Source organism: Lepidochelys kempii, chromosome 1, assembly GCF_965140285.1.
Source record: "Lepidochelys kempii isolate rLepKem1 chromosome 1, rLepKem1.hap1, whole genome shotgun sequence".
Classification (NCBI taxonomy): Eukaryota; Metazoa; Chordata; order Testudines; family Cheloniidae; genus Lepidochelys; species Lepidochelys kempii.
This window is the reverse complement of record NC_136380.1, coordinates 107985330-108012264: the sequence shown is the minus strand read 5'-3', so window position 1 is coordinate 108012264 and position 26935 is coordinate 107985330. Positions and strand designations below refer to the sequence as shown.

At 41.8% G+C, this 26935-nt stretch overlaps 1 protein-coding gene across 6 annotated transcripts in view; it reads right to left on the bottom strand.

The window, feature by feature from the left end:
- MYO16 (myosin XVI) overlaps positions 1 to 26935 on the bottom strand; it is a 610604-nt gene that overhangs the window by 146218 nt on the left and 437451 nt on the right. For all 6 annotated transcript variants that reach the window (XM_073349543.2, XM_078853554.1, XM_073349529.2 and 3 more), the window contains one exon: positions 16919 to 16991. In XM_073349543.2, the coding sequence (XP_073205644.1) occupies positions 16919 to 16991 (73 nt within the window). The remainder of the gene's footprint in view (positions 1 to 16918; positions 16992 to 26935) is intronic.

Here is a 26935-nt window from a genome sequence, read left to right as displayed (position 1 = left end):
GGACCATTAGGCCAGCCAGCAATTTTTGAAGTGAAGGGCACTCTAATCATGCTCCCTACCATCCCAATATGTCTCCTTCAGAGAGTGTAGGGAGAATACTAATTGAAAAGTTTCAGAGTGCAACTTGACAGTTAATGTAATAATTCAAACAGGTAAAATGTAAATAATACACTAAAATTAAATTATACTAAACAAATTCTGCTAACCCCGCCTCTCCTACTGAGTGCCATACCAAACACAACACTAAACAGTAACATATTTTCTAGTCAAGTACACAGCAATGACAGACCATGTAAGAGCACACATTATATAAACATCTGCATCAAACTTAGAAGGAAATGTAACAGTAATATGAGAAACTAACATCATTAAAATTATCCATACAGTAAATACTACATAAACACCTTTAAGTGCTGTTGATTTGCTTCACTTTTGCCTAAGCCACTTAACATTAACTATGGTGCTTCTTTTCATTAAATCCTTATTCTTTTATTATTTACATGCTTCTATTTGGTTCCATCATGTGCCTCTTCAGTATGAGAGTCCCCATTTCTATACAGGTGGCATCAAGATCTATGTGAGATTCCAGGGACACATGAATAGTATCATTGAGTTACTCTGTTTTCATCAAATATCCCAGACCAGATGTCTCAAACTTAGGCCATGTCTACACTTACCAGTAGATTGGCACTGCTGCAATCGATGCAGTGGTGTCGATTTAGCGGATCTAGTGAAGCTCTCCCGTCAACTCCAGTACTCCAGCTCCCCAAGAAGAGTAAGAGAAGTTGATGGGAGAGCATCTTCTGTCGACACAGCACGGTGTAGACACTGCAGTAAGTCGACTTAAGCTATGTCAACTTTGGTTACATTATTCATGTAACTGGAGTAGCATAATTTAGGTCAATTTACCACAATAGTATAAACAAGGCCAACTGAAGTGTATCTTCTCTGAGTCTCCTGGTAGATAACAAGTTCCCACCCTCTATAATCTTTAATAATGATCACTTAAAGTTCAGAACAAATATACTGTTTATTGCTCACACATTTTTACTGAATCAGACTAGCTGTCCACTTCTACTGCTAGGAGATGTTTGTGGCTTAGGTTTGAAGTTGGAAAACTTACAAAAGGGAAGAAGGTTAAGTACTGCAAGAATTATAGGAAACCAGAATGGAACTCTTTGTTTCTACACTATTAAACCAAAATAAGTATCTTCTATGTCTTTTTCAGTAACTGGTAAAATTTGATGGTACTTGGTAAAGTAAATCCTCAACTCATCACCACATTAAAAATGTATCCTAATTGGAAAGTCTCACAACCATACTTTGGTGGCAATTATAGCTGACTAAATAGCACAACCTATAAGTGTTCCCCAAATCCAAAGGCAAGTGGGAGACAGAAATGGTTCTGGACCTCAACTAAGCACTATAATTTAATTAAAACTTTCCCAATCACTTGTTCTTTATTTTATATAAGATAACATTTGAAAAATATTGCCAAATAACTTGGAGATTGTAAAAAGAAAACTTGATGATTGTCAATCAACTTTAATGCTGTAGATGTAAACCACTTGAAAATCTCTTTCATATTCTCTGGTCATGCAAGAAGATTACCCTCTCTGAAAATGCATATACAGCATGCTGAGTAAAGCTTATGGCTGTTTTATCAACCCATTTATCAAGCTGTGTGGTATCGGCCTCAATGAGAAAGCTCCCCTGCCAAGTCTAACTGAGAAAGGTGTGATCTAGCTTGAGTAAAAAAAGTAATCCTGAGATACAAGGCAGAATCTTCTACTTATTCAGCATGGACTGAGAAGTTATTTTGAACTTGAATGCAGACAATCACTCATTACTGCAGAAAATATCTTGGTGATTTCTTCTCTTGTCCTGGCCACTCTAACAAAACAAAACAAAGAAGCTGAGGGCAAAGACTCCTCATAGAGCTATGCTTGGCACTTATGAGACGTCCACATCATTATGTATAGAACTAGCTGCAATATTTTCAACTAAATGTACTTTCGTTGAAATACACAGTTTCATCTGAAATGTTTCATGAATGTATATAAAATTTGACCAAGTTTTTGACAGGAAGGTTTCTGAAGTCCAGGATGGACTCTGTTGTAACTTTGAATATATAAATAGATATAGGAGTGGGGAAAGAGAGAGATTAATCAGATTATTTTTGGTCCTATGTGGAATTAATTTTTTTGTTGTGATCTTCAAAAGTTGTCGGGAAATGGAATTGTCATTCTCCAGCCAGCTCTAACTATATATTTTATGTATTCCATTAATAGAATCAGTTTCTAATAATTTATTTGGAATTCCTGTATTAGTCTTTATTTGTTATGCATTTGTCTTAGTTTTGTATTCATTATTATTGCTTTATACAGCAGTAGTGTCCTATATAATAGTTTGTTCCTTATATTCAAATGAAATAAAATATACCTGCCTTCAGACAACCATATATTACGCATCATTAATACCTTGTTGCAGTAAGTAGGCATATGCTCCCACTGATGCCAATAGCAGAAATCTATTATGATCTCAAAACCAGACTCTATGCCTGGTGGCATAAGAGAAAGATATATTTTTCTGCATTGTAAATCCCATTAGGTTTGTTTATTTGTCACAAAAAATCCTTAAATAAAGGGTTTTTAAATCCTATTGTTACTATGGATGTATAAAATAGAATAAAGAGGTACCTATCCCACCCAGACACATTATAGAAACAAAACAATTAATAGTAGCTTGCACCCTGAGATTCAACAGAAGCGAACCCTCTACAAAACAAAACTTTTCTCTCTTCTGTGCAGATTCAACTCCCATGTTAAACAATATCCTTATAGTCCTTTGGGGAAACATTTCATCTTGCTAGGAAATCATGTTGCTCGTGGTGTCATTTGCCATTTCACAGAAACATAAAATCGTGTGAATGGAGGGGACCTTGAGAAGTCATCTACTGCAGTTCCCTGCACTCCAGGCAGAATTAAGTATGATCCAGACCATCCCTGGACAGGTGTTTGTCTAACATCCTCTTAAATATCTCCAGTGACAGAAATTCCACAACCTCCCTAGGCAATTTATTCCAGTGCTTAACCACCCTGACAGTTAGGAAGTTTATTTTAATGTCCAACCTAAATCGCCCTTGCTGTAATTTAAGCCCATTGCTTCTTGTCCTATCCTCAGAGATTAAAGAGAACACATTTTCTCCCTCCTCCTTGTAACAACCTTTTATGTACTTGAAAACTGTTCTCATATGTTCCCCCCCTCCCGCCCCCCAGTCTTGTCTTCTCCAGACTAAACAAACCCAGTTTTTTCAATCTTCCCTCAGAGGTCATGTTTTCTAGATCTTAAATAATTTTTGTTGCTCTTCTCTGACTTTCTCCAATTTGTCCATATCTTTCCTGAAATGTTGTGCCAGAACGGGACACAATACTCCAGTTGAGGCCTAATCAGCGTGGAGTAAAGCAGAAGAATTACTTCTTGTGTCTTGCTTACAACACACCTGCTAATACATCCCAGAATGATGTTTGCTTTTTTTGCAACAGTGTTACACTGTTGACACATATTTAGCTTGTGATCTACTATTATCCCCAGATCTCTTTCCACAGTACTCCTTCCTAGGCAGTCATTTCCCATTTTGTATGTGTGCAACTAATTGTTCCTTCCCAAGTGGAGTACTTTGCATTTGTCCATATTGAATTTCACCCTATTTACTTCAGACCATTTCTCCAGTTTGTCCAGATCATTTTGAATTTTAATCCTACCCTCCATAGCACTTGCAACCCCTCCCAGCTTGATATCATCCACAGACTTTATAAGTGTACTCACTATACCATTATTTATATCATTTATGAAGATATTGAGCAGAACCAGATCCAGAACGGATCCTGGCGGGACTCCACTGGATATGCCCTTCCACCTTGACTGTGAGTCACTAATAATCATTCTCTGGGAATATTTTCCAACCAGTTATGCACCCACCTTATAGTAGCTCCCTTTGGGTTATATTTTCCTAGTTTGTTTATGAGAAGATCATGTAAGACAGTATCAAAAACCTTACCAAAGTCAAGATATACCACATTTACCGCTTCCCCCCTATACACAAGGCTGTCAACGAAAGTTATTAGGTAGGTTTGGCATGTTTTGTTCTTGACAAATCTATGCTGACTGTTTCTAGCACCTTATTATCTTCTAGGTGTTTGCAAATTGATAGTTTAATTATTTGGTCCATTATCTTTCTGTGTACTGAAGGTAAGCTCACTGGTCTGTAATTCCCTGGGTTTTCATTTCCCTTTTTATAGATTGGCACTATATCTGCCTTCTGCCATTCTTAAGGAATCTCTCCCATCTTCCAAGATTTTTCAAAAATTATCACTAATTGCTCTGATATCTCCTCGGTCAGCTCCTTTAGTATTCTAGAAGGTATTTCACAAGGCCCTGGTGACTTGAAAACAACTAATTTGTCTACGTAATTTTTAACTTGTTCTTTCCCCTCTGATCCTACCTAATTTTCACTGGCACACACTATGTTAGATGTCCAATTGCTATGAAACTTTTTGGTGAAAACTGAAACAAAAAAGTCATTTGCCACGTCTGCCACTTCCACATTTTCTATTATTGCCTTTCTCCCTTCATTGAGTAACAGGCCTACCCTATTTGTGGTCTTGCTCAGGTTTCTAATGTATTGTAGAATGTTTTCTTGTTACCCTTTATGTTTCTAGCTAGTTTAATCTCGTTTCATAACTTGGCTTTTCTAATTTTGTCCCTACATATTTGTGTTATTTGTTTACATTCATCCTTTGTAATTTGATCTAGTTTCCACTTTTTGTAGGATTTTTTTTTTTTTTGAGTTTCAGATCACTGAAGATCTCCTGGTTAGCCAGGTTGGTCTCTTGCCATAATTCCTACTTTTCCTACAAAGTGGGATAGTTTGCTCTTGTGCCCTTAAAAATATCTCTTTGAAAAACTGCCAATTCTCTTGAACTGTTTTCCCCCTTAGAGTTGCTTCCCAAGGGGATCTTATCTACCAACTCCCTGAGTTTGCTAAAGTCTGCCTTCTTGACATCCATTTTCTTTATTGTGATGTTTTACCTCCTACCATTCTTTAGAATCATGGACTTTATCATTTCATGATCACTGTAACCCAAGCTGCTTTCCAGTTTCAAAATTTTAACCAGTTCTTTGTGCCAGAAATATAGTGCAAAGGAAACCAAATATTGTGTTAAGCTTCTAATATAAATATCAGTGACCTGCAGAGTGCTCCAGCAAGGAGCAGAATATTTCTCTACGTTATTTTGAAGATAAATGAATTACAATTTTGTTGGTCATTTCCTTTCTATGGTATTCCATCCATCACAAACACAATCTAGTTGGTAAACCGAAGTTTCAGATAACTTATTTTATTTCCAGATATGATGTGCCCGACATAAAAAAAAGACATATTTTAATGCTGGGTACCTAGTATACACTTTGATATGTCCACCTTTCAAAATAATTGGTTTCTTGGGAGGTTAGACATGTCCTAATAGTAATTAAGCAACAGATCAAAGCGATTGGGTCGGCAGCAGAGAGAAATGGCCAGGGCAGTAGAGAGATGGTGTAGAAAGAGGTGAGATAATCAGATCCAAGTACAAGGTAAAGAATAAGACATTAAAACCTTATTGTGAATGTAGGGTGGTAGATCTTGACTTAAATGACAAATATTATTTTTACCCTGTTAAAGACCAAAATGGAGCTTTAAGCCACTTGTTACATTTGGAGTGAGGGGAGTGAAATACTTGCAGCTGCTCCTTGAGGCATTGTGCTCATGGCCACTGTATTGTCTCTTATCTCCCACAGCAGCAACAGCATTGTAACCATTGTGCACCCTGTCCCATTCTGCTGCCCCAGGGCTTGCCTAGCTCTGCTGGCTGATGCAGAAGCTAGCAGGATGATGGCTACACCACTGCTTACCTGTGCATATGGTCTCTGAAAAAAAATGTGGGAATTCTTGCAGAGCTGAGCAGATAACACTATGTCACTTGTTCACACGACCTCTAAAGAATTACACGTGGATCTGCCATACACTCTGTAGTAAAGCCAATGGATAATTGGTAAAATATAACTGATGTTCTCTGTTGAGTCATGTAACATCTTCTCTTTTTACATCTATCTACCGACATAATATACAATGAATTTACACTCTTAGATTTGCAGAAACTAGCTGAGGCAATTGGACAGGTAATCTAAAATAGGTTTAACGACTGTATTGACTAAGATAGGTCACATGATTGAATCCTAAAACACTAAAGTCTCAGCGAGCTGTAACTGAAGAGGAAACACACTGAGAAATGTAATTTTTTTCCCCACTTATTGGTGCATTTATGGTGAAATTCCTTTGAAATTCTGATTAGCCTGTGCAAGACCTTCTATGCCACTTAAATTCCATGTTGTAACTATGAAGGGGGAACCTGAATGGAGCAGCCATGAAGGTAGACCTATGCATTTCCTGCATGCCTGAAGATGGCTCTGAACCGACCCCAAACACACAGGCTGATGAAAAGTGCAGCACGATCCAGAGAGGAGTCACAGGACCCATGTTTGTCCTGTGACCCTAATGCTCCACCCAAGTGGTGGTGCAGCACAGTCCAGGGGATAGAGCATGGAACCGAGAGTCAAGACATCTGGATCCTGTGCCTTGTTCTGTCACCTGTTGTATAACCTTGGGCACGTTCCTTAACCTCTCTGTGCCTCTACTTTCCCATCAGTGACATGAAAGTTATGATACATACCCTCCTTTGTAAAGCATTTGGAAGTCTGGAGATGAAAAGTGCTATTCAACAACTAAACACCATTGTTATTCCAGTCTATTGCCTGGATTAGTGGTGCAGGAGAAAGGAAGGGCTGTGGTACAATACATTTGTCCTAATCTCAGATTGTGGATGATGATTTCTCCCTTTCCAACCTCTGTATAAAGCCCTGGTACTCAGGGGCGGCGAGTTATATGGGCCCGTGGTGCCCGGGCTCCAGGAATATTCAGGGCCCGGGGGACGGGCTCCACCAATTTTGGGGGCCGGATCTCTCCCCTGGCCCCACCTGCCACCCCTGCGTGACTTCCCCAGAGCGTCTCCTGACCCCACCTGCCGCCCCCAGGTGATTTAAAAGGGCCCAGGCTGGGGACCCCTAGCAGCTGCTGCTGCCGCTAGCACCAGTGCAGCGGGACTAAGGCAGCTTCCTGCCCGGCCATCCCATGCCGCTCCTGGAAGCGGCCAGCAGGTCTCTGTGGCCCCTGAGCCCCTGCTCAGAGGGGTGTGCGGGCCGCTTCGGGAGCTGGCACTGCCCGAGGTAAGTGCTGACAATCTGACCCCCTCCTACACCCCAACCCCCTGCCCCATCCCAAAGTCCATACCCCACACCCAAATTCCCTCCCAGAGCCTTCGGCGGAGGGTGAGGGGCGGGACTTGGACCCGTTCTGGGCACCACCAGAAATTATCCAAACTTGTCGCTAGTGCTGGTACTCGGACTTTAAACAGGTAATGTGAATCTTACTCTTGGAGCACCATGCCTGGTTCTTCTGAAGCTTTTTGGGCTTCTTGGCAACAGTGTAGGAAACAAATATTTTGGGAAAATGGCATAAATAATAACAATAAATAACCTCAGCCACCCTCCCTCCCATTGCTTCTTAGCCCTGGTCTACACTAGGACTTTAGGTCGAATTTAGCAGCGTTAAATCGATGTAAACCTGCACCCGTCCACACGATGAAGCCCTTTTTTTCGACTTAAAGGGCTCTTAAAATCGATTTCCTTACTCCACCCCTGACAAGTGGATTAGCGCTTAAATCGGCCTTGCCAGGTCGAATTTGGGGTACTGTGGACACAATTCGACGGTATTGGCCTCCGGGAGCTATCCCAGAGTGCTCCATTGTGACCGCTCTGGACGGCACTCTCAACTCAGATGCACTGGCCAGGTAGACAGGAAAAGAACCGCGAACTTTTGAATCTCATTTCCTGTTTGGCCAGCGTGGCAAGCTGCAGGTGACCATGCAGAGCTCATCAGCAGAGGTGACCATGATGGAGTCCCAGAATCGCAAAAGAGCTCCAGCATGGACTGAACGGGAGGTACGGGATCTGATCGCTGTATGGGGAGAGGAATCCGTGCTATCAGAACTCCGTTCCAGTTTTCGAAATGCCAAAACCTTTGTCAAAATCTCCCAGGGCATGAAGGACAGAGGCCATAACAGGGACCCGAAGCAGTGCCGCGTGAAACTTAAGGAGCTGAGGCAAGCCTACCAGAAAACCAGAGAGGCGAATGACCGCTCCGGGTCAGAGCCCCAAACATGCTGCTTCTACGATGAGCTGCATGCCATTTTAGGGGGTTCAGCCACCACTACCCCAGCCGTGTTGTTTGACTCCTTCAATGGAGATGGAGGCAACACGGAAGCAGGTTTTGGGGACAAGAAGAAGATGATGATGATGAGGTTGTAGATAGCTCACAGCAAGCAAGTGGAGAAACCGGTTTTCCTGACAGCCAGGAATTGTTTCTCACCCTGGACCTGGAGCCAGTACCCCCCGAACCCACCCAAGGCTACCTCCTGGACCCAGCAGGAGGAGAAGGGACCTCCGGTGAGTGTACCTTTTAAAATACTATACATGGTTTAAAAGCAAGCATGTGAAAGGATTAATTTGCCCTGACATTCGCGGCTCTCCTGGATGTACTCCCAAAGCCTTTGCAAAAGGTTTCTGGGGACGGCAGCCTTATTGCGTCCTCCATGGTAGGACACTTTACCACTCCAGGCCAGTAACACGTACTCGGGAATCATTGTACAAAAAGCATTGCAGTGTATGTTTGCTGGCATTCAAACAACATCCGTTCTTTATCTCTCTGTGTTATCCTCAGGAGAGTGAGATATCATTCATGGTCACCTGGTTGAAATAGGGTGCTTTTCTTCAGGGGACACTCAGAGGTGCCCGTTCCTGCTGGGCTGTTTGCCTGTGGCTGAACAGAAATGTTCCCCGCTGTTAGCCACGGGGAGAGGGGAGGATTGAGGGGGTAGCCACACGGTGGGGGGAGGCAAAATGCGACCTTGTAACGAAAGCACATGTGCTATGTATGTAATGTTAACAGCAAAGTTTACCCTGAAAGAGTGTAGCCACTGTTTTATAAAATGTGTCATTTTAAATACCGCTGTCCCTTTTTTTTTCTCCACCGGCTGCATGTGTTTCAATGATCACAGAATCTTCTCGTTCCCAGAGGCTAGTGAAGATTAGAAAGAAAAAAAAACGCACTCGTGATGAAATGTTCTCTGAGCTCATGCTGTCCTCCCACACTGACAGAGCACAGACGAATGCATGGAGGCAAATAGTGTCAGAGTGCAGGAAAGCACAAAATGACCGGGAAGAGAGGTGGCAGGCTGAAGAGAGTAAGTGGTGGGCTGAAGACAGGGCTGAAGCTCAAATGTGGTGGCAGCGTGATGAGAGGAGGCAGGATTCAATGCTGAGGCTGCTGGAGGATCAAACCAGTATGCTCCAGTGTATGGTCGAGCTGCAGCAAAGGCAGCTGGAGCACAGACTGCCACTACAGCCCCTGTGTAACCAACCGCCCTCCTCCCCAAGTTCCATAGTCTCCTCACCCAGACGCCCAAGAATGTGGTGGGGGGGCCTCTGGCCACCCAGCAACTCCACCACAGAGGATTGCCCAAAAAACAGAAGGCTGGCATTCAATACATTGTATTAAATTAATTGTATTAAAGTGCTGTGTGGCATTTTCCTTCCCTCCTCCACCACCCCTCCTGGGCTACCTTTGTAGTAATCCCCCTATTTGTGTGATGAATGAATAAAGAATGCATGAATGTGAAGCAACAATGACTTTATTGCCTCTGCAAACGGTGATCGAAGGGAGGAGGGGAGGGTGGTTAGCTTACAGGGAAGTAGAGTGAACCAAGGGCCGGGTGTTTCATCAAGGAGAAACAAACAGAACTTTCACACCGTAGCCTGTCCAGTCATGAAACTGGTTTTCAAAGCTTCTCTGATGCGTACCGCGCCCTCCTGTGCTCTTCTAACCTCCCTGGTGTCTGGCTGCGCGTAACCAGCAGCCAGGCAATTTGCCTCAACCTCCCACCCCGCCATAAACGTCTCCCCCTTACTCTCACAGATATTCTGGAGCACACAGCAAGCAGTAATAACAGTGGGAATATTGGTTTTGCTGAGGTCTAAACGAGTCAGTAAACTGCGCCAGCGCGCCTTTAAACGTCCAAATGCACATTCTACCACCATTCTGCACTTGCTCAGCCTGTAGTTGAACAGCTCCTGACTACTGACCAGGCTGCCTGTGTACAGCTTCATGAGCCATGACATTAAGGGGTAGGCTGGGTCCCCAAGGATAACTGTAGGCATTTCAACATCCCCAACAGTTATTTTCTGGTCTGGGAATAAAGTCCCTTCCTGCAGCTTTTGAAACAGACCAGAGTTCCTGAAGATGCGAGCGTCATGTACCTTTCCCGGCCATCCCACGTTGATGTTGGTGAAACGTCCCTTGTGATCCACCAAAGCTTGCAGCACTATTGAAAAGTACCCCTTGCAGTTTATGTACTCGCCTGCTTGGTGCTCCGGTGCCAAGATAGGGATATGCTTTCCCTCTATGGCCCCACCACAGTTAGGGAATCCCATTGCAGCAAAGCCATCCACTATGACCTGCACATTTTCCAGGGTCACTACCCTTGATATCAGCAGATCTTTGATTGCATGGGCTACTTGCATCACAGCAGCCCCCACAGTAGATTTGCCCACTCCAAATTGATTCCCAACTGACCGGTAGCTGTCTGACGTTGCAAGCTTCCACAGGGCTATCGCCACGCGCTTCTCAACTGTGAGGGCTGCTCTCATCTTGGTATTCATGCACTTCAGGGCAGGGGAAAGGAAGTCACAAAGTTCCATGAAAGTGCCCTTATGCATGCGAAAGTTTCACAGCCACTGGGAATTGTCCCAGACCTGCAACACTATGCGGTCCCACCAGTCTGTACTTGTTTCCCAAGCCCAGAATCGGCATTCCACAGCATGAACCTTCCCCATTAGCACCATGATGCATGCATTGGCAGGGCCCATGCTTTGAGAGAAATCTGTGTCCATGTCCTGATCACTCACGTGACCGTGCTGACGTCGCCTCCTTGCCCGGTATCGCTCTGCCAGGTTCTGGTGCTGCATATACTGCTGGATAATGTGTGTGGTGTTTAATGTGCTCCTAATTGCCAAAGTGAGCTGAGCGGCCTCCATGCTTGCCTTGGTATGGCGTCCGCACAGAAAAAAGGGCGGAACGATTGTCTGCCGTTGCTCTGATGGAGGGAGGGGCGACTGACGACATGGCTTACAGGGTTGGCTTACAGGGAATTAAAATCAACAAAGGGGGTGGCTTTACATCAATGAGTATTTCAGGCAGGACTTCACGGAGGGTTCCAATAAGAAATGGTGCACCTAAGTAATTGTTCTTATTGGAACAAGCAGGTTGGTCTGGCCTCTGATTGATACATGGCTAGATTTACCTCGCTGCACCTTCTCTGTGAGTGACTGCGGAATGAGTCCCCTAGATGGGGGAGCGGGAGAAGCAAATGAGTACAAAACAAATCTGGTCTATTTCTTGTTTTGATCCACTCCATCTATCTTTTACATCTTTGGCTGGCAGCAGACGGTGCAGGACTGCAAGCCATCCACATCTCATGGCTGCTCGGCAGAAGACGGTGCAGTAGGACTGCTAGCCATCCTCATCTCTTGCCTGCCTGGCAGAAGATGGTACAGTAGGACTGCTTACAATCCGTATCGCCTGCCTGCTCACCGTAAGATGGACTGACTGCAGGACTAAAGAGAATGACCTGGTCAAGTCACTTCTAATGTAGTCCCTGCACCCATGTCTGCCCGACGTGGCCAGGAGCACCTCGGACATGACGATGACGGCTACCAGTACTACTGCACCGTCTGCTGCCACAAGGCAAGGGGTTGCTGCTGCTGTGTAGCAATACAGTACCACATCTGCCAGCACCCAGGAGACATACGGTGATGGTTACCTGAGCAGGCTCCCTGCTTGCCATGGTATGGCGTCTGCATAGGTAACTCAAGAAAAAAGGCGCGAAACGATTGTCTGCTGCTGCTTTCACGGAGGGAGGGAGGGAACGGGGGACTGACGATATGTTCCCAGAACCACCCACGACAATGTTTTAGCCCCATCAGGCATTGGGATCTCAACCCAGAATTCCAATGGGCAGCGGAGACTGCGGGAACTGTGGGATAGCTACCCACAGTGCAACACTCCGGAAGTTGACGCTTGCCACGGTACTGTGGAAGCACTCTGCCGAGTTAATGCACTTAATGCACTTACAGCATTTTCTGTGGGGACAGACAAACTCGAATATATAAAAACGATTTCTAAAAACCCGACTTCTATAAATTCGACCTAATTTCATAGTGTAGACATACTCTTAGAATCATTGGCTGTGTCTTCTCGATTGCACACTCTTTTGGGCAAGGAGAACTTTCTACTTATGTGCTTGTACAGCTTCTAGCACAGTTAGGCCTCACTCTTAACTGGGACTTTTGGGGGTAACAGGCATAATAAATAAGATAATATTAAACACCCCCAGGGCAAAAGTGGATACCTGCACTATTTAGGGGGAGTAAAATGAAAACAGAACAGAACAAAACATAAAAGGACAAACTGTAGAAGTGAGGGAAAAATGAGTCACTTACCTTTCACTGAAAAGTGCTGCTACTGTTATTCCCAGACTACTGCTACCGACAGAGAGGGTCACATGACCATATAAGCTATAAACATGCATCGGGACATTTTTAAAGGAGTTTTTAAGTTTATGGAGCAAATTATTCCATGATTCTCTTGATCTTATATTGGAAATGTAATTTCCAGTGAGCAGTAATGCTCTTAGCCTGTGTCTTCTTGCATTATTATTACACTATCAGTTTTTGAACTTGTGATGCAATGGTTTTCTACTATCAACCTCTACTGCAGTTACCATTAGTTATTTATGTGCTAACATTGTTCCAGAAAGAATGACTTGACCTACTATTGAGAAGATTTATGTGGTTTAAACTATTGATGCTAAACAAATACAAGTGAAACAGCATACCCAATACTGATTTTAACGTTGAAGCTTTCTTCTTTTATGTGATCTGTAAAACTCATCTGCTAGTTAGTGCCCAGTCATAATCGTCTTGCTTTCAGAAGTTATCAAGCCGGATGGAAATGGCAGAGTGGGAAGACTGGTGGGAGGCTCAGTATTGGGTTTGCTTTTTGTTTTAGAATATTTCAGGGCTAAACCCCTCCAAGCCCCCTGAGGGAAGGGACAGTTAGCTAGTTGGCTGGAGTCCGCCTCAGTGAACACTGGAGACAGAGACTTCTTCCTCCTGGGGAGACCTCTGGTCATGTTGGGGTGCCTGAAAGGTTCACAAGGAGTGCTGCTCCAACCAGGACTCTACCACAGGAATCGGCAACCTTTGGCATGTGGCCCATCAAGGAAAACCGCTGGCAGGCCAGGACAGTTTGTTTACCCGCAGCATCCGCAGATTTGGCCAATCACAGCATCCAGTGGCCGCAGTTTGCCATTCCAGCCCAACAGGGGCTGTGGGAAGCAGCGGCCAGCACATCCCTTGGCCCACGCCGCTTCCTGCAGTCCCCATTGGCCTGGAACGCCAAACTGCAGCCAATGGGAGCTATGATTGGCTGAACCCACGGACGCAGAAGATAAAAACGTGTCCCGGCCTGCCAGAGATTTCCCTGACAGGCCGCGTGCCAAAGGTTGCCGATCCCTGCACTACCACATTGGAAAATTCTAAAAGTAAGGGAAAATGGTTTGAAAACCCCTTTTCACTAACCCTGAGAAATATAGTCCAAGGATGTTTGGAAATCAGAACTGTAGTTTCACTGCTTCTGCTGACTAGCTCTGCACGAAAGCATTTGCCTGAAACCAACACCATTTCCTGGATTCTGCAGGGACTGTAGTTTAGATACCCGAGAACTAAGAAACTGCTACCTGATTACAAGTATGAACGTCAACCAGGAGGAAGACAGGGTCTCCCTTCTTCTCTGGCACACTCTGAAAGTAGAAATAGCCCGATAAAGGCACAGCACAACTGTGTGTCCTTCAAGTTATGAATGTAGTGGAAGTAGTGACTTCTTTCCTCTGGCCCACAGAGTTAACGATGCATCCCAATCCTGGAACTAAACCAAAAGAAGATACTTTGTGGGATCAAGAAACTGGGAGAGTGGTGAAGTCTGATTTAAAAAATCCTAGTTTGAGGTAATTACAATAATTAATTTTTACCTGGATCTGAGTCTTCTTATGTGGGCTAAGATCCTAGAAGCTAATATTTAGAGGCATGATCAGTAGCTGTTTTCCCACTTTTTCTCAGACCAGAGAAATAGCTGAGTTGACGAGGAGGCCAGAAATCATTTTCAGAACATTTTCCCTGATCTCAGAGAAGATGATCCTTTGAAGGCAAGTAACTAGCCTACTACTGAATGGATCTGTAAACTGGATTGCATCTTGCTGTCATCGCCAGCGGCTCCAATCAGGATCAAGCCCCCATTGTACAATTAGATAGGAAGATCTGGTCCGTGTCTTTTAATATAATTACTTTTATTGCTTACTGCTCTAATGTCTCGATTTTTATAGAAGAAATTGGTATTTGCAGAAGTGTAAATTACTATGTAGCATAAAGAAGCTGGAGATTGATTCAAACAGCAATACTGTCACTGTATAATGCATAATTGGTTGTGAGCATATAACTGTAAGTGGATCACCAGCCAGGGTAGTCAAAACAAAGTCCAAACTCACTTTCAATTCCACATCTCTTTTCTCAGAGCCGGTTTTAATAACAGACAGAAAATACAAAAAGATTCAAAATAACACAAAACAGTGGGTAACAGACGCTTGCCCCACTTTCCACAAGCTGGATAAGTAGAGAACACACACTTCCCACTAGATAGTCTTTCCTAGCTACCCTCTAGGGCTCCTACCCAGTCCACAGAGAAGGATTTCCCTCAGAGTATTTCCTCAACCCTCATCTTCCCAAGACCAACAGAGAAACCTTCCTTTTTTCTACTCTCCAGCTGACCTGCCATCATGAGTCCTGTTTACACACTACAACTCCCAGCAGTCCCTGATCTTAAACGATTCAAGAGCTGTAAAAGTCACATTGGGATGTGTGCCTGCACCCCAAGACCCAGTGCTCTCTTGCAATAATCATGTCTGACTACGTGATTTGAACACTTACTACAGTGAACAAGAGTAGGACAGTACCCCTTTAAAATAGTTTATGGCCTTTCAATAGCAGTCACAATGGTGTTTGTTTAGAAGCTGTCAGTATCTATCCAGGGCAGCAGGGCATATGTAGCTTAGGCTTGCCTGGTGTGTATATTTAGTGAACACAATTATTTGGGTCCCTGTGTGCCAGTATGGTTCCTACATGTTATGTCTGTTGTATACAAAGCAAAACATACAACACCTAGAAATCACTGCTTGGGTTGAAAAACCTACAAGGGGTTTTTCAATTCTCATATGACTGAAGTGTGTGTATTATGTAGAAAAAGCAATAGATTGGAATACTTAGATAGTATACATTAATATACAGGCTGTTTAATTAAGGTATCCCTGATGTTTATTAGAATCTCTTTAAAATTCTGTCTCCTTTCAATTTTAATATCTCAAGTGTCCATTTGACTTGATACTATGGACTGTGCTTACAGATAAAGGTTAAGGACGAGATTCTGCCCAGCCCTTAAACAAGTGTGAAGTGGGTTGGGGAGATGGAAGGGAGTAAGAAGGACCACCTCTTCTTGTGCAGTCTGCACAAGGATTGGGGGGAGTTGTAATCTCTGCATTTAGAGAAGCTCAGGAACTGTTTCCTAATAACTCCCCAAGGCATACTGAGCCCAAAGATGTCATCTTGAGGTTGGGGAAGGATGGGGAGTAGGTTGAGTCATGGTTCCACCATGCTGATTAGCAGAGATTGCTGACCAGGGACGGGGGAGGAGAGTATGAACAGGTCAGAAGCCAAATTGGAGGGAATCAAAGAGAGCTGGAGAGAAAGTTGAGCCATCCATAAAATAAAGAATTTACTGGGGGGAAGAGAGCAACCTCTACATTTCCACTGATTTCACAGCATAATAAACCCTTTGGCTTTTCTTGCTACTGAAGTAACTTCCCTTCCTGCTACTTCTTTAATTTTCCTTTGCTGCTGCAGTACACAATGAACAACTGAACAATAACAGACATCTTCTTTCAGTTCTGCAGGCAGAGGTCATTATGGTTTGTAAAACATTCAGTTCTGAAAATCTTTGGATCCAACAAGTGATGCTAAAAGGTGAACACATAGTTGTACAATTTTAACAAAGTGTTTGATTTTAAATGGATTTTTAAGCATTCAGAATGCTAGATTAATTTATTTTCAATGGTTTTAATTCAGCTTTTTAAAAAGTCACGTGCTGTAATGTCATACAGAGGTGAATCTGCCAATAATAGCACTGAACATAATGTGATATTTTCATTCTATTCTTTATCCAAAGCGTCTGCAGACCTCTTGATCTTACTTCTAATCCAGTCTACTATCCTCCCACTCACTGACCTAGTTGAAGTATCAGTTCCATAAGCAAGAAACCAGACAGCAATAAGTACTTCTCTGAAAATATTTTTTAAAGCAGATACTATTGTTCTCTCAAGTGATTATGTTAGATGTTTACTAGATTCTTTTAACTCTGCAAAGCCTGAATTTTAATTCAGAGCCACAATGGTAGAATGGGAAGAATTTATTTTAAGAGCAGTTTTTCTCCTGTGTATGACATTGTTTTCAGTTGGGGCAAATGCTTGTTTTGGCTCAAAATATAAAAGCAGATAAACAGCATTTATACTTGCAATCAATCCAGCAAAATAAAGCTTCTTACCTGTTCATATGTATTCTTTTGAAATTCCTCAAACCCAAAGATATCCAATATTCCAATTTCAAATACCTGGTCACTGAAACAATAAGATAGTACAGGTTACAGGTATTCAAGCAAATGGAACATTTATTGCTCCTGTCTATATAAGTTTTGTTCGGGGATGCAAGTACTCCACCCACTACAAGTTGGTATGGTGTACATAAACACTCCATGTACATGATAAAGCTTTGTGACAAACTGCACTAACTTTAACTGTCTCATCAGCACCCTACCCCATTACCCATCTTGCACAGGAATTGTAAATATTCCAAAGCTCTAAGCAGTTTTAATAGCCACCATTTAAATATAGAATAAAATAAGTCCAAAAAATGTTTCACTTGTTTACACTAAGACCAACATTTTCAAACATTCAGGAGCCCATCTGAAAACTCAGATGTGAGATGGGCAGCTCGTGGGAATGGTAGGTGTTTGGATGCACTCAGTTGCCCAAGCATCCATTTTTCAGCAGGATTTTTCCAAAACATCTGTACCTATTTCCTGTGTGCTCAGTGCAGAGTGGAAATGCCAAATGGATGCATATTAGCATAGGAAAATTCTGAACTTATATATGCTAATGGCACTTGGACATTTAGTGAGCTGTGTGAAGCATCATTTTCAGCCACTGTTGGAGATTACCCAAACCTACAAGATTTTAGTCTGGTGCTAATGACAGTGCAGACTAGGAAGCTCAACTGCACAGATCTAGACATTGACAACACCATTATAAAAACAAACAAAAGAAACCCCCCCAAACCCTTGTGGACATACTGCCAGGCAATCACCCACCAGCTGTATGTGGCAACGTAAAACAGAAGCTGTGGGCTCAGGGTGTAAACCAGGTAACAGTTAATAGGGGCAATGGCAGGATGTAAGAGCTGTGGTATGACGCCAGATCTAGCTACCAAACCCATAAACCCTGGTGCATACAGCTATCATACTCATAGCACAGGTTTGTCTTTGATTTCTTTTGGTTGCATTTCCTGTCATCGGTCCCCTCTGAAGGAAGTGTGAACCATACACCGGGACCGGTAAAAAATGGTAAGTTCACCATAATGTAGAATTCCTGAATAATTTAATGCTGGGTCTGCCTACCCATAGAGAAGCTCGTCTTTAACCCTTGGGCTTTTACGTTTAGGAAGCCCTTTTAGGGTTTAGCATCTACACTGTATTTTAAAACCTGCAGCAGCAAATCTCAGAGCCCAGGTCTACAGACTTGGGCTTGTGAGTCTCATGCTCAGGCACTAAAAACAGCAGTGTAGCAGCTCAGGCTGGAGCTTGGGCTTTGAAACCAACCTTCCCTAGGCTTCAGAGCCCCAGCCCAAATGTCTACCTAGCTGATTTTAGTGCCACAGAGTGAGCCCTGCAAGCCCAAGTCTACAGATCCAGGCTCTGACACTCATTGCTGTGGGTTTTAAAATGCAGCGTCGTCATACCCTTAGACACAAAGAGGATTTACTGATGCCAATATTGTCCCTGATGGGTCCTCGGAAAAGACACGAGCATTGATGCCAAGTGGCACGGATGCCAAGTACTCTGGCTGGAGCAGAGGACATTATTGCTCCAGGTCAGCCTCCACAGCTTCCTTCATGTCATCACATCATAGAGGTACTGGACAGATTCAGGGGTAAGCCTGTATCTCTGTATGACCTATGGCTCAGGAGGGTCAAGGAAGGCCATCTGAGGATCATAGAGCCTGAGAGGAAGGAAAAACCATCTCTGCTTAGAGCCTCGACCTCTTTTCTTCACTATCCTTTCCCTGAGTTACCTCAGAATGTATCCAGCTCAGTTAGTTGGGCTACTGCAGCCTCTTCCCACTCCCAGTTCCCCCAGTGAAAACTGTCACTCTAAACCCTGCTACATGTATCTCTAATCCTTTCACCTCCTGCACCCTGCCTCTCCTGTCCCCTAATCCTCACTATCCTCCTCTTTCCCGATGCCACTTGTGTACTCCTCAGTAAAACCTGTCTGTCTGTCTGAAATTTTTATTTGGGGATTCTTACACTGTGTGCTGTCTGTTTCAAAGGTGCACAGACTTCAGAGCAGCCAGTGAGGAGCTGATGTGTGAATATCTTCCTCCAGTTTGTGTACCCTGCCTTAATCTGTCCAGTTCAATTGCCCAAGCCACTGGGCATTCAGACAACTTTGAACATTCTTAGCAGTGGCTATTTTCACACATCAAAACATTTGAAAGTGTGGGACTTAGGTAGGACACAGCAGGCTACCTCCACCATTCAACAGCTGTCCCTCTTACTTGAGCTTTGTTTCCATGATCAGCATTTGGGCTTTAGCAGAACAGACATCTCCTCTCTCTATAGATGAGGATGCCCACATAAAGCTACTTGTCAGCAGTGCATATCATCCCCATTAATCAAATATGTATATTAGCTAGTTAAGCCAAAAAAATAAAGTATAAAATACTAAATCCTCAATTGGTGTAGTTCCACTGAAGTCAATTCAGCAGCATCCATTCACACCAGGGGAGGATCTGGCCCTAAATTTCAAAACAGCACCTCCTTACTTCAACCCACTCCCCAAAAAACCTCTTACATTCAATAAAACAGCAGAATTATCAACCTCCTTCCTAACATTCTGAGCCTTCCTCAGAGATAGGCAAAGCATTTTTAAAAGCCTTCCTCAGATGTCATACCCCAAAAGTTCCCTTTCATTTCTGAGGAGTAGTAGTTCAATACTAGCATTAACTCTGCTGATCATTGCAAGACTGACTATATTCTCAAACGACAGGGCAGAGAGATGCATAATAAATCTGGACTAGACTGACTTTGCTGGGTGGGAGAGGTTATCATGAGATCAATTAGCATATATGAGGAAATTTCTTCACCAAGAAACAGAGAAATATCACTGGCTACATTTCTAATAATGCAACCCATTTTAATTTTTTGGTTTAAAAATGTAAGCTTCAGTCTCATGTACTCATGATTCAAGTCTCCATTTGAGCAGAGATACACCAGCCTTGTACTCTCTGCATTTTCAAGAGGAACAGATGAATCATCCCTAATTTTTATACTTTGCATTTATTCACAAGTTATAATAGCAAACAGCATGGGTCTACATTAAACCCAGGGAGAGTTACACACACCTGATAAAGGGCAGAATTTGAACCACAGTCATTTTCAAAAGGAACATCTACCATCTTCCTTGAAAATACTGTCTATTCTCTTAAATACTTAGCATGTTATCGTTTTAGTAAACACATTTGAAAGTTGGATGAACACCAGAATGCCTTTGTTATTTCTGGATTGTCAAACATCCTCTGATTTACCTTTATAGTATTTGCAAAAAGATGGGTTCTCCCATGCCTTTCCCTCAGTTAACCTACATACAATATTGTCCAAAATATACCCTATTTCTAGGGTTTTCAACAATGGAATCCTACAGACAACTATATATAATAAACACAAGGATCACCACAACTACCTTCACAGATTCAGTAAACATTCCAAACAAGAAATCTGTTGTCTACAGCCAGGCGTTTAGATACCACAGAATATACTCCAAGGAGAAAGTCTGGGATATACACCCTAACACATTTAAAACCACCTTCCCTTAACAAAGAGACTTCACCAGAGAAGTAGATCACATCATGGAACAGGCCACCCAAATACCCCGAGAAAAAGTGCTTCAATACAAGAAAAAAAAACCCCACTGACCACACACCTCTAGTTCATAGAATCATAGAATCATAGAATATCAGGGTTGGAAGGGACCCCAGAAGGTCATCTAGTCCAACCCCCTGCTCAAAGCAGGACCAATTAGTTGTCACCTACCGCCCTACACAGGAACCCATGTGGGCTATCATTAAACAATTACATCCTCGATTAAATGGGGACCACATTCTGAAAGAAATTTTTTCCAAACCCCCTTTTCTGGCCTTCAAATAACCCCCAATCTTGCCAAGCTTATAATCAGAAGCAACACAACTTCACAACAGACCAGAACACACAACTCAAAGTAGCACCAGACCCTGCCAGAACAACAGATGCAAAACTTGTAGATATATCTCCACTGCTGCAATGATCAATACCTCCAACAACACACCTTTCAAAATCCATGGGTCCTATCAAAACATGTGGTAGACCTCATCCAGTGCACTAACTGCCCCAAGAACAGTTATGTAGATGAAATGAAACAATCACTACACTCATGAATGAACTCATAAAGACAAAAATACCATATCATCTGTAGGTGAACACTTTTCAGAAAACAATCACTCCATATCTAATCTCTTGGTCCTTGTCCTCAAAAGGAAACCTGCACAATATCTTCAAAAGACAAGTCTGAGAGTTTAAAATCATGGACTCAAAAGGACACTGGATTTATGGCTCATTACAACAACCTTTAACCCTCCTTTCTCCTCTGACTGCAGAGGTGTCAGCAGCTCACTTCACCTTGAATAGTATTTTGCAACATGTGTTAACTCCTTGTGCTTAACAATTTGTTCTGCCTTGTAGTTAGCTGTGACACTCTTAAGTATCTTTCCCAGACCTGAGGAAAAGCTTTGTATAAGATCAAAACCTTGTTTCTTTCACCAATAGAAGTTGGTCTAATAAAAGATATACCTCACCCACCCTGCCTCTATAAATTTCAAGACAGATAAAGTAGATAAAATAATTCTTCACCTCTCCCAGAAAGCCTAATACCTTTCCATGTAACTTCCTCTCAGATCAATATCCGGGGGCATGCTTTCCTTGTTTCACCCCTGTGTAACCCTCTCCTCAAGGCTCCCTCTCCTAAAGTCCTATGTTAATACTATTAGACAGAGCCTTGTCACTGCCTGTGAGATTTTCCTTCTGATGAATAAGAGAGTTCCATGACTTCCTTAACCCCAGCAGGGTGGTAGGTCCCTACAACAACTGGCCATAGTAATGATCAACATATCCCCATCTGAGGCATCCAAGGACCATTGCTGTACCGCATCTCCAGAAATCCCCAAGGAGAAATGGGGTCTGCTATCTTGAGCAGCATAGTTTTAACTAAATCATCTTGCACTTATATTTGGACACACCTGAAACCACTAAGCCTTATCCCAATCCAGCTTCTAGCCTGACTGGCACAGAAGATCTTCAGAGGATAGAGCTGGCCAGAAAATAATAATTTTGTTTCACAAAAAATTTTGATGTTGTGAAAGTAGTCTTAGTCCCAATGTGGAAACTGTTTCTTCCACATCCCAGAAGCATGCCCTAACCATTGGGATACTGTCTATTTTTGACAAAAAAAAAAAAAATGTCCAAACTGACACATTTCCATGAAACATGTTGACAGAAAAAAAGTTTTGTCAAAATAATTTGATCAGCTCTACTTCAGATTCCTGGCCCTTGTGTCCTCAGTGAGCTCATCTCTCTCTCTCTCCACACCCGTATGCAGTGCAGTCACACTACATAAATCGGACTAGATTTTTTTCCCTTTTAATAAGAGTCACCTAGTCTGGCTACAAGAGGCTACATCAGAATAACTGCATCCCCACACTGGTCCTTAAGCCTGTCTTCCTGTCATCATAGTGTAGAGCTGGAACAATGGATTTGATTAAGAAATCCAGTAATTATCTTTGTTAACTTTTTGCCCATTTTCGTTAACTTAAATTTCAACAGACAATGTAATATATTAATTAAAATAATATTTTATAGTTGGCTATAAATTACTTCACTACATTGTGTGTGTGTGTCCTTATCCCACTCTAAGACTCTTCCCTCCAAGGAGAGGGTTGGGACATATTTTTCTTGCTTAGCTGTCAATCATACTAATTCCAGCAAAATTACTTTTCTTAAATTAATCATAACAGAGATTTCCACAGCAAAATAGAAAGATCTGTTCTCTCATGTTTACAAATCAAGGGGAAATGCCACCAGAAATATAAAGGGATACATATTAAAAAGAAAGAATTTTCTTTCTCAATAGTCCTTATTTTACTTTACTTTTTTAGGATTGCTCAACAATACTGACACTTAGACAATGTAAATATTGAGCCTTTCAAACGTAATGAGAAGTAAAACCAATATCACAAAATAGGAATATTGGCTATAGAGACTTCTTTCTTTCAATAAGCAAAGTGCGTGCTTCTATATTACTAGGCCATGTTTAATGAAGGTAAGAAAGCAGTGCTTGTATTTGGATTCTGGATGGATTTGAAATTCAGTTACAATGTATTAACTAAGCTTTTTGGACAGTAGTAACTGATTATTTATTACTATTGTGATTGAAATATTTTTTCAGGCTTCACACACTTCATAGAATATGAGCCAATATTGGAAGAATTTTTGCAACTCCCCGATTACCCTGTAACTTTGGAATTGATTAAAATATGACACAGATGTGAACCACACCTGAGATTTCAATTTGAGGTTTCAATTTACAAAATAATACCTCAACTATAATGCTTTGAAACATCCCCAGTTTTGCCTTTTTCAGAATGAGTTCTCTGTAATTTTTTCCCAGTTAGACTAGCAACACCTTTTGTCCTTGAGGTTGAATAGCTACGTTAAAAATAAACCACATAAAAACAGTTGCCAGCTCCTAAGAGCAACTCATAGATACCAGGCTTTCTGAGTGATATTGTCATGGCAGATGTCGTATCAGTGATCATGAGGTGCAGTTGACCCATTTGCAATTCCTGGGAGAGATGGACAGAATTCCCTTACAATGGTTCTGCACACTCATTTCAGAGCAGTCTTACAAGTCGATACTGAGTAACTACTCTTCTGCTCCTGAAGGTTTTCAGCTGTGGAAATCTGTAAAGTTCAGTCATATCATCCCTTTGGTTCAATATCTATGTAAAGCAATGAGGTGCGACTGTGAAGTGGTATGGTTTAACATGTCATCACTATGATGGCACTCAGCTTTACATCTCCTTTTCATATGACCCAGACACAGTCCTCTCCCTGCTCCTCCAACATCTGGCAGTGACCAGGATGAAAGCAAGCTGGTTTAAGTTTGATCTGGATAAAGCAGAAGTGATACTGATTAACAAGGGGAAGTACTATGAGGATTTGATACAGTATATAACCTCTCTAACTGAGGCCTAGTTTAGGCATATATTCCTACACATCCAATGCCAGAAGAGCAGTTCACCTTTGCCTACAACAATTATTAAAACATAAAAGTAAAGGTTGATGGGACTGACTTAGTGGGTCTCTAATTCTCTTGATTATTCCTCTGAGGCACTGTGGAGGCACTGACTTTTCTGTTTCCTCACTCCTCTGAGGCCTCACTGGTATATGCATATTGGACATGAGGAGTGGGGGAGGAGGAAGGAATCACAGACTCAACATCTGATGCTGCAGGTCCGTGCATGACTAGTACTGGGTGGTGAAGATTTTCTTCAACCACAGTATCCAGGTTGATTCAAAACCTTTCACAGTTCACTCAGTGCTAGGAAGGGCTAACTTTCCCATCTCTTGAAAGGCTAGATTTGTTCTGCAGTTTAAAAATCTGTTTTTGTCTTTTATGAGTAAGCACAAAAAACCCAACAACAATGCATACTGGGCCAAAGCTCAAAAATGACATTATGCCCCATACCGCATTACGGATTTTTATTTTCCAAATCATGTGGGGGAATGTTGCTTCATGCTGTGGGTTCGTGTTTTCAGTTGAAGAGTCCCCCTATGATCCCCTCCTATTGCTGAGCTCAGTGACAGATGAACAGAAATTTTTGTCGAGAAGGGAAAAAATCCTACTGATTTCTTCTCCAAGGCTGATAGCTATATACCTCAAAACTATCTTGCATGTGATCTTATTATAACTCAAATGATGCATAATGCATTGAAAGGAATTTTGTGATTGAGATTTCCAGTATTTTCCTTGTGCCAAAACAAATGTTGCCACTGCTATATTCTGTCAATATTTGAAAAGATTTTACTATGGATAAAAAATTACACTTTTGAAAGATGCAAAATATGGTTTCAGAAATATTCAGAAGATGACATTTGAAAGGGAAATTGCCTATGGCTGACTTGACACCATGGATACAAAGCCATAATCAAAAGCTAACCTCATTTGCTAGTCTGCAGTGCCTCAAATATTTTGGCATTAGCCATATCTCCAGGTCATGAAACAGGGAGACTTTTTCTTTTGCTAACAAATTACTATAAACATAGTACCTGCTACTTTGTAAGGGGCATAGGTAGCAAGGCCAGACAAAAAACTAGGTTTTCCAAACCAAACATACTCAATTCAATATTTTTTTCATCAGTTAGAAAAAGATAAACATTTCCTGAGCCTCTTTAGGCATTGCTAGTATCTGTGAACAGGCCCTCTTTCAGCTATGAGTCAGGACTTCCTGATGTCACATTAATACATTGTATATTGGTACTAATGTCAGACGCTCTAGACTTGACACTTCCAAAGGGTAATCAAATAATTGAAATTGCAGCAGTCAGTGATATTTGTTTAAGGCTCTATTATCCAAGGCTCACAATCAGCAAGTTTGTTAGCAATACAATAAATCTTAGCAATACAAGGTCTTAAAAAACCCTCATGCATATGGTTTGTAAAATACAGTAGATAGAACAGAAGCATCTAATATACCTGAAATCAAAAAAGTTAATAAATATTATTTTTAACAATGATGAGCATTAACAAGCATTTGGAGTTATTTTTCTCTCGATACATTTTAGAACTCTAATCACACAAGATTAGTTTTCTGTCATAGTGCCCTCCTTAAAAACAATATCATACAGGACAGACAAAACTGTGAACATGAAAGTACCTTGTAACCAGCCTACATTTGTATTAATGGTTATAATTATGCTGGTTAATATAAAAATGGTGCTTTAGTTAGACAAAATTGTGAGTCACTATGAATGAACAAGTTCAATTTTCCGGAAGGTGAATAATAACTCTATCATTACATTGTCATTAAAACTGCTGCTGTACATTGATTTAACAGGCATTATCCATTCATGTGTTTGTCAGATTCTGGCAATGCTTTTATCTACTTTGCACCTAGAGAGTATGTTCTTGCATCTACTCAGTAAACTTTTTTCCCCTTAGATCTAATGGCAATCACCCGTTTTGCTTCACCTGTAAACCAGCCATTAGCTGTTTCATTGTAAATGAAAAAATCAATATTAATGATCAAATTCTAGTAATTCCACAAAGAAAGTGAAGCCCAGGATTTTTTTAGTAATGCACTTTGATTTTCAATATATTGAGTCAGATGTTTCTAGCATGTTAGCATCTAATTTTATTGTTCTATAAAGTCTTGTTAAAAGAACTTTGTAACACACTTTGGGCCAAGTCTTATTCCAAAGCACACTGTTGCAATCCCACTGATTGCCCTGGTGTAAATAAGTAAAATTTGATCCGTAAACTGCAGATGTATGTGATAAATTGCATTTATTCTATCTCTTTGATTACTTCGCCTGCACTCTGCCCAGCTCCACCAAGACAACCGCTAAGATTCCAAACCTCTGAGCATCTTCAAACAGCTGCCATATTATAGTCCGAATAGGTAGCACTGTCTTTCATTAAGGTTGCCTGACTATTAGAAACAACTTGACAAATATATCCTCCCCACCAAAATGTAGAACTCTCCCCAAGCATACTCAGTTACAACTGGATGAAGTATAGGATGAGTCCTGTACAGTGACAGTTTAAGGTCTAATATCTTAAGATTGTGTTAGGGCTAGAAAAAAGAGCCACTGGGCATGAAAGACACCAGCTCCTAGCTTTAATAGGTCCTGAAATATCAAACCTTAAAATCACAGATTATGATGTACAAAAAAAAGCTATTTCCAATAATTTTAGAGGTTTTTAAAATGTGTTGTATGTTTTCCTCTCCCTGCAAAGCCTTAATAATTGGACTCATGGTAACGATGGCTGTCTACACTACAAGTTAAGGGTCTGTGATGGAATACACACCTGAGTTCACACCCTACACACTATTATAATAATCTTTGTCCAAAGTATGCCTTGTGAGGTACCATTTGAAAATTCAATTTGTTGATAAAATGTGAGGCAACACTGTAC